The sequence below is a fragment of the Nematolebias whitei genome, chromosome 11 (genome assembly GCF_014905685.2).
Source record: "Nematolebias whitei isolate Nwh7 chromosome 11, NemWhi1, whole genome shotgun sequence".
NCBI classification, from domain to species: Eukaryota; Metazoa; Chordata; class Actinopteri; order Cyprinodontiformes; family Rivulidae; genus Nematolebias; species Nematolebias whitei.
The window spans coordinates 33,086,551-33,095,365 of record NC_056508.1 but is presented as its reverse complement, the minus strand read 5'-3'; the positions used below and the strand labels follow the sequence as shown (position 1 = coordinate 33,095,365).

Sequence of the window (8,815 nt, the reverse complement as noted above, 5' to 3'; positions counted from 1 at the left end):
TTGGCTGATGTTGTGGTGTTATCTGGAATAGTGTTGTAATATTGTGTTTGTTTTGTGTGGGCCATCTTAATTTATGTCAAATGAGCATATACAAATACATTTTGAGGTTTGTAAACTAATGTCTCCAGAAAAGTTTAATTGTGTAGCTATTGTTTGTGTTTTCTTCTAATTAGAATTAGGGATTATATGGTTTGCATTAGTGGATTTTTTTTTAATGAATTTCGTAGAAATATGAGCAGTGCACTGATTATTTATCAATTTGGTGTTTTCTAAACAAACAAACAAAGGGACGAGACCGTGTTTCATGGGAGGTCCTAATCTGCTGTAGCAGCTGGGAGCCTTGTACCACGTGACCCGACAGCGGCGTTAGGGCCGTCTTCGTCACCATTTCACCCAATTCATGTCCGGGCTCAAAGCGGTACAAAGGTGTGACAACAAGGGGAAAAAAAGGGGGGGAACTACAATGAAGTAAAGGAAAACGCCCGGTCCCGTCCATCCTGCTGCTCCACCGCCTCACAACTCAACAAGGTCCGTTTCCTCTACGCTCCACACAAGGTTGTTTTGCTTTCAGTCGTTCTTTTCGCATCATGTTTAGTATCAAAAACAACTGCCGAGAAAGCTTCTCTCTTTCCCACCGAACGTCCCGCACAAGAGAGGCAGTTTTGGTCTCCGTCGCCTCTCCCTTAATCTTAGCCACAGCGCGCTGTTTGTTTGGGCTAACGCTGCTCGTGTCTTCCTGTCGGGTAAAGAAACGTCCCGGCCGCCGTCGACTGTCGTCCGGGTGAACGTGTACGGCGACGCCAACGGTCGCTGCACGCGCTGCGGCCGCAGTGTGGAAGAGAATGGCCGTAGTAGAGGTCCTCGAGCCCCGCAGCTCACCTCGGCTAGCTTCCGGCTACAGCAACTATCATTGCTAGCCTGACGAGCTCACGGGGCCTTCAGACGCGCGTTCGCTGACCCACAGCGGGCAGCTAACGCGTTTGTTGTAAGTTGTAGTGACTTGAGCTTTTGTTCGTGCTAATTAAAAATCCTCTAGGCCTGCTTTTAAATGTAGACTTCTGTTGCTGTTTGTCCTCAAGTAAGAGACGTGTCTGTCGTCACGCATTTAAACGGGAAGTGCAACACTAAATGTTTTATGTCGTGTTGAAACCAGTCAATTGACCAAATCAGCGACTAATGCACGTTTTGTTTACCTAACAGCTCAGCAACTCTACAAACTGCCTCCAAAACATATAGGATGACTTTGCAAAATCGTAACAAGGTCTGGATGTCATGGAATAAGTACTTGGTTAAGCACCTAATTAAACAACATACAGATTAAGTGAAATTAAACGGACTATAGATTTGTTTTAAATACATGTATGATTCTGTTATGGGTATACATATGTGCTCTGCAGGTCAACAAGCAGGCTAGTTTCAGGTGGGGCTAGGCTAAATTGAACCTTACGTGAGAAACAAGTGTTTTCTTGGCTCAGCAAATCCATCGAGCACTTCCTCTTGCATTTTAATTTGTTTTAAAGCAGCCCAGGACCTCAACCAGCCAGGGCCTGGTCTCAAAAGCATTTTTTTTTTTTTTTTTTTCACAAGACATTTTTTTAAATTCCTGTAATTGTCCTGTTTAAAGTTCAAGGTAAACGTGGGACAGTCTTTTATCCTTCTGTTAGTTTTGATTTTTCTGTGTTGTGTTGTAAAGTATGGGCTCAAAGGCTGTGCAAATTAACATGTTTCACTCTTCCTGAATGCCAGACAGGCATTGAAAAGGAGATTGTTTACATTCAGATGCTGGCCACCCGCCGCTAGCTTTTTCTACCCTCCTGTTTTCCAATCACTGAGGAGACATGACCCATTTAAATGGTTGTTTACTTGCATTAGAAGAAGGGCCAAGACACTGCTCAATGAACTATTGTCTACAATTTAATTAGAGTGGCCTTCCCAGCAGCACAATTTTTCTACATTACTCAACACAATCTGCAGTGTCACTGCTGTAGTCTGATAAGGATGACCAAAGAGCAACAGTGACACCTGCATCACCAAAATTTACCTTTTTTTATTTTATTTTTTCGTTTATTTACCCTTTATTTATACAGGTAGTCTCATTGAGTCACAAGAAGTCATTTTCAAGAGACACTTTTTTTTTCTTTTCTTTTTTTGGAGCATATTATGGGATTAAGGGCCTTGCTCAGGGGCCTAGAGTGGAGGCAGGTGTAGGTGTTTCACCTTTTCCATCCACATTTTGATGTTGACAGTACCGGAGTTGAACCTGCGGCATTTATATTTTATTTATATTGATATTTGTATATATTTGTATATTTTTTTCAATTGATCTTTAAAAGATCAGTGTTGTATGCCATCAGATTTTGTTAAAGAATTGTTGCCATAAAAGTACAGAATTTTTACTGAGCTAAAGTCATGCATCTTGTGTTCAGTTGTTTTCATGAAACCTTAGTATATGATATTTAAATAGGATCTGATTCCTCATTAATAAAACAGTTAAGTGCTCCATTACGACTAAGGGCGGCTGTGGATGAGTGGCTAGAGTAGTCGTCCGCCAATGCAAGAGTTGGGGGTTCGATTCCACCAGCAGTCACATGCCGAAGTGTACTTGGGCAAGACACTGAACCCATCATTGCCTCCAACGTGTCTCTCATCGGTTTATGAATGTGATAAATCTCTGATTATCTTTGTACAAATATAGTAGAGTGCTGCATGGATATGAGGATACAGATTATAGTATTAAGCCTTTTGAGTATCTTGATAAGATGGAAAGGTGCTTTATAAGTACAGTACAGTCCATTTACCATATATTGTAATGGGTTTGTAATATAGGCAGGTTTTTAAACTCTTTAGGTAGGGCTTAAACGTCAGTAGGCTTAAGTTTTTTGTAGATCTGAAACTATTCCTGCCTCAACGTAGCTGTGGCCCAGCAACTTCCCAGAATTTATTTGTTGGGGACTGCCTATTCTAAAGCATTCGGCACTTCCAACTTTATGGCAGTAAGTCTTGAATTTACCTGGGTTGGTATGTCAAACATTTTATTGCAGCCACTTGACAAGTTATCGTGTTATCATTCACATATATCACATGTACCACATGTGGCGCGAACGACGATAAAGAATCTCTCACTCTGATCATTCCTTTGATGATTTATTGAAAAGTTCAAGAAGCACAGCATATGGAGAACATTTTAAAAAAGGAATGTTAGTTCACTCTAATTTTAAGCCATATTACTGCAAAAAGCATGAATTAACAGTGGTGTTGTAGAGGACAAGCTTTTCAGCACTTCATTAATCTGGCAGTTGATTTATATATTTTTTTAATAATATTTAATATTTTGAATTAATGTGGAAAATATATTTGTAGGCTGACATCTGAGAAATCGCACTAATTTGTCTGCACTCTTTTGTTTTCTTTTACTTTATTGGGGGAGGGGGCACCAAATCTTCCAACTTTAAAGTATTAGTTAACTTTTATAAAAGTGAATGTTGTGTTAATGGTCACTGTCACTTTGCTGCAGTGTCAAGCCAACTAACTAAGACAAATACCTTTGTGTGTGTGGTAAACCTGGAACTCCGGATAATTTCTGGAATTATCTGTTCTTGGTTAATTCAACAAATTAAAAAAATAAAGTCCTGTGACTGCCCACAAACACTTAAACTTAACAAAAAAGAACTATTAAAACATTATTAAAATGTCATAATACCTGATTTCAGACACTGGTTTATAAAGATGGTGTTTACATGAATTATAAATCTTTTATTAAATGTTTAACTTCAGCCAGTCATTCAATCTATAATCTAATCTATTCTACTTAATCTTTCCTATCTAACAGACATTTGACTGTTGGGTAACAGAAACTTGTTGATCTTGTCTGTCTTGGTTGGCTTGACTTTACAGCAAAGTGACAGTAAGGAAAACACGATTATACAGTCATGGTTTTTTGCAGTACAACTCAACTCTTTAAATTGAATTAAGATTTATGAGGTAAATGCATCATGATGCATTTATGACTTTACCAGCTGTAAGCCTCAAGAACATTACAACATGTTTTCTAGTTTCAGTGTAAATCTGCTGTATGTTAGTATGTGTTAGGGTTTAGAACAAAGTGTTTTTACTGAGAATCACATGAGAACAAAGGCACTTCAGTCACAGGCCTGAAGCTAAGTAGATAAAACTGTTCTGAACTTCTTGGTAAATGTGAACATGAACTATATTTCTTGTAAATGCTGATGTAATTACAGCGGACATTCCCTAATGAAATAACTGTCTGTTAGGTTAGTACAGATTTGATGGGTCTAAATAAGGACAGAGTTTGTTGATTGTCTTTTGTGCTTTTCAACCCTTTAGGTAGGGCTTGAACGTCACTCCTCTCACCTTGGTGGCCCGTGTTAGACACAACCATCCAGTTGCATCTCAGGCTGCAGGAGCACGGTGGAGGAGAAGGTCTAAGGCTGACTACTCCCCCCATTTGTCTTTTGAGGAGGGGGGGGGAGGCAGAAGAGGCGGGTGAAGGAGGAGCTGCTAAAACCAACTGGAGCATGGGGCAGAAGGTCCCAGGTGGCATTAAAACCATTGACATGCGGGATCCGGCATTCAGCCCCCTGACAGTGGAGCTGCAGGCCCTGAGTCACACCAAGCCATCTCGACTGGATCTGCTGCTGGACATGCCACCTGCCGGCCTGGATGTCCAGATCCAGCACTCGTGGAACAATAACGACCGCTCCCTCAACGTGTTTGTCAAAGACGACAACAAGCTGGTGTTTCACAGGCACCCTGTGGCGCAAAGCACAGATGCCATCAGGGCGCGCATTGGCTATACAAGAGGACTGCACGTATGGGAGATCCACTGGGCAATGCGACAGCGGGGCACGCATGCTGTAGTTGGGGTGGCTACAAGTGATGCCCCACTGCACTCTGTGGGCTACATGGCTTTGGTAGGCAGCAACGCTGAGTCCTGGGGCTGGGACCTGTGCAGAAGTAAACTCTACCACGATGGCAAAAATCTGCCAGGAAAAACCTACCCGGCCTTCCTCGAACCTGATGACACTTTCATAATCCCAGATTCCCTCTTGGTAGTCTTGGACATGGATGAGGGGACTCTTGGTTACATAGTGGATGGACATTATCTTGGTGTGGCGTTTAGAGGACTTAAAGGCAAAAAGCTGTACCCAGTTGTGAGCGCCGTGTGGGGACACTGTGAAATACGTATCCGGTACATAAATGGACTTGACCGTAAGTATAACATTTAAATGTTTTAAGATGTATTCTGTTATGAGCTGCTGTCAAGATGTTTTATTTAACTCGTGAGAGGCTTTATAATGCAGTAAACAAAGTATAACTGGGTTTTTTTTTGTCCACATCTAAACAGGACTTATTTTATTGTATTTGAATGACTGTCTGGCTGTTATGTAAAACAGTGTGTCATAACACCACGTTATCCTTATTCTTGCTTTGCAGTTTAAACTGCATGGACATTAACATTTGTCCTCCTATTTTAAAGGTCAAATGCCATTTTATGAATTAAAGAAAGGCACAGTAAGGAAAGATCTCGGTAAACTGCCTTACTTTTCACAGTAACTGTACTTTGACTTGTTTAACAAGAATAGGAAGCTTTACAACAAATGCTGTTTAAAAACATGCTTTCATTGTCTGAGAGTAATGTTAAATAAGTATAAATTCATGTCTAGTTAATGGTGAAAACACGAGTGTTCAGCGAGGAAACAGAAGGTTTTATCAAACCAACCCCAGCTCATTAGATTATGTTCTGCTCAGATTCCTTGACCTACTTTTGTCCTGTTTCAAAGGAAGCACCACAGATGACGTGCTTGTACAAGCCAGCTTCAGCTTGACATGATGATTTGTCCAGCCTCATGCTCAGTCTGTTAGTCCTATCTGTGGTTCTACAAGTGTAGCTCCTGGATGTGACTAAACTCTTGTAGCGCTGAGGATTTTATGAATACTTTAGATACTGCTCAACTCTTCCTCCTAATAACAAAGTCCATGCTCAATAATCCAGGTATACAATCCAACATTTTTCACTCTTCCTCCTAATCATCAGCAAAAGTAGTTGGAGCTTTAATCGGACAGTTTGACAAATACATCTGAAGCTGTTCAAAACTTTTTTTTTTTTCCGGAGTGTCTTCGGCTTTTCATCTGCTGACATCGAACGGATGCAGTTTGGCCTCCTCTGATCAGCACCTTGCTCTGCTGCGAGTACATGTGTTGTAGGTGAAGGAAGTAAATCACTGAAATATATATCAGGTTCTTGGTTTATCTGCCCTTCTCATTTTATACTCAGTTTTTGTATTTCTCATGAAAACAGTAAATTTGTTCATGTCATGTAGGAAAGTTGCGTGTGCCCCGAACACTCACCTGTGCTTTCTTTATTTGCATAATCAGCTTCTTAAAAAGTCAAACTTTTGAAAGCCTTTGTGGTGACAAATGATTACCGGTAAACACCAAATTGATTCAAGTCAAAGTTTGAAAAGAGCGACACTAGATTTTTTTATTTTATTTTTTTAAGTAATTTTTGTTTTGATTGTCCCTACCTTTTTAAACAAAGATGAAGCATTACATTATGAATACCTTTTCTAAATCTATTTTGCAATCGAACATTTACACACACTTGAAACAAGGCTGTCAAACAGTTTCCATGTCTCACCCCCTCTCTCTTTTTGTCTCCCCCTAGCTGAACCCCTCTCACTGATGGACCTGTGTCGACGTTCAGTAAGGGTGGCTTTAGGAAGAGACCGTCTGAGTGAAATCCATAGACTACCCCTGCCAGCTTCTCTCAAGAACTACCTTCTCTACCAATGATGACAACGCTGTCGCAGCAGGCTCAGCCCTCCTTTGTTTCTCTCTTTCTCTGGGATCGTTGTTGGGTTTAACCCGTTTGGCAGCATTATTCAAGTCTCCATGGCTGATTCAGCATGTATCTTCACCGGCAGTGGGTAGACTCTGAGTTTCTTATCCTGTTTTTAAGACTCTTTGCAGCTGTATTCTCTAACTTTGTCAAATCAGGAATCACTGAGCACTATGCACACACACCGATCAGTTGTTGCCCTGACAGCCACCTCCAGTTTGTAGGTTCAAGTGGTCAGTGCCTCTGCTGTGACCTTCAGACTTGTTCATTGATGCATTCCTGTCTTGTAGCTTTTTGAGTTTAAATGATCTACTCCAACAATTCTGAGGTGAACGCTGAACTTTTTAATGACACAACGGTGCACTGCTCTTATCAGACCACAAGGTGGCAGCACACTCAATGGCAACAGTCTCAAATTGAGCATTATAATGAAACTGTTTTTAGAAAAGATTTTAAATGGATATTGCACAGAAAGGAGACGCTGACCACCCAGCAGAGAGCTTTTTAGTAAGATGTGGATGAATGCACGGAAGCGTCTGAAGAGCAGCACCGACCACACACCGCACTATCAGGTTTCTGTGACATGGAGGTGTCCCATCACATCATCAGCATTCTTTTAACCGAAAGATGTCACTGTGATTATTTATAGCATGCATCTGCAGGAAACCTCTCAACAAACACATTTTTTTTAATAGTCATAGTTTTTTTTTTTTGTTTTTTTTTTAAGTGCGGTAGATTTCAACGACATGCTGTTGAGGACGAGTTTTTAAATTCCCGGAGTCTCCAGTAATCGAGCACTGGTTTGCACATGTTGATCTAGAGAATAGAAATGAACCAGCGTAATTATTGGTTGACTCTCTGCTCCGTTACCTGAGAACCGTTTGTGTTTATGAAATTAATATGAGATGGGAGGTTTGGGAAGCAGGCTGTGTTGACATAGCAAACTTTGGTTTTAAAGCACCATAACAACAAAGTGCTGCCCAGATGTTCTGAAAGAAGGCCAGACTGGCAACGTTTTAAATGTTTAAAAGTGACGCACGTTCAGCACTCAGTTGAATGTGGATACAGTGCTACACCTCTTTGTTTTTGCTTGCAACTTCCACTTGATTTGTATTCCTTGTTGTAGATTTGTTTCTAAGTATCTATTAAAGTTTATTTCAAATTATCTTTGCGTTCCTTGATATTCTGTTAAGAGCGTCATTTAGCCAGCTTTGTTTGCCCAGGTTTCCAGGGAAACATCTAATCCCTAGATTAAATCATGTGCAACATTTACCTGATGATGTGCACAGTGGTTTGAGCTCCACACTGGAAACTACCTTTTTGCAGCATGTTTAACATGAAGATTTTTAGGTTCATTTATTATGCACAGGTTTGTCTAAATTGTTTTAAAACAGTGTGAATGTTGGGTTACCAAACGGTAGTCTAAGCTAAAAATTTAAAATGAAGGAAGTGCAAAGTTATTCCTGTAGTGGGAGGAGTGGTTTACATAAATGAACATCAGTACTTTTGGAGACAAAATCTTTGAAAAAGACCTTTTTAAGGGCTCTGCAAATGTTCTCTCCATGTTTGTGTTCAAATGCTGCTCGATTCCCTTTCGTGTATCTAATTTAACAAAGCTAACGGCTTAGTGGATCAAAAGAGGGAACTGGATGGAAAACGGTAATGCCACCTTTATTCCACCGACATGCATGTGAAGAAGTGCTGCACAAACAATGAAACACTCAAAGTAATCATTGGATCTACTACATCTGATTTAACTTTTGGAATCTACCTGATTCAAGATGGCCAATGTTGGAAAATGCTAAAAGGGCTGCAGCTCAGCCAGACTTCGATATTGAGCTCATATTTTGTGTAGATGTAGTCGAGTCAATTTGATGGCCAACCTCTTCAGAGTATAAAATTGCACGTAATGCCAAGTTGTATTTTTTTTTTTTAACCAAAATTCCTAAAACTTGA

The 8,815-nt window shown here is 40.4% G+C and overlaps 1 protein-coding gene across 1 annotated transcript; it reads left to right on the top strand.

Moving 5' to 3' along the window:
* Positions 1–527: 527 nt before the first annotated feature.
* On the top strand, positions 528–8,001 carry spsb1 (splA/ryanodine receptor domain and SOCS box containing 1). Its single transcript, XM_037684230.1, has 3 exons — positions 528–555; positions 4,345–5,229; positions 6,686–8,001. The coding sequence occupies exons 2-3, from the start codon at positions 4,536–4,538 to the stop codon at positions 6,811–6,813; spliced, it is 822 nt and encodes a 273-aa protein (XP_037540158.1). The 5' UTR covers positions 528–555; positions 4,345–4,535; the 3' UTR covers positions 6,814–8,001.
* The last annotated feature ends 814 nt before the right edge of the window (positions 8,002–8,815 follow it).

Coding starts and splice junctions, on each gene's coding strand:
- spsb1 (XM_037684230.1), top strand. CDS start 4,536: ATGGGGCAGAAGGTCCCAGGTGGCATTAAAACCATTGACATGCGGGAT. Junction 5,230..6,685: donor GTACATAAATGGACTTGACC/GTAAGTATAACA, acceptor GTCTCCCCCTAG/CTGAACCCCTCTCACTGATG.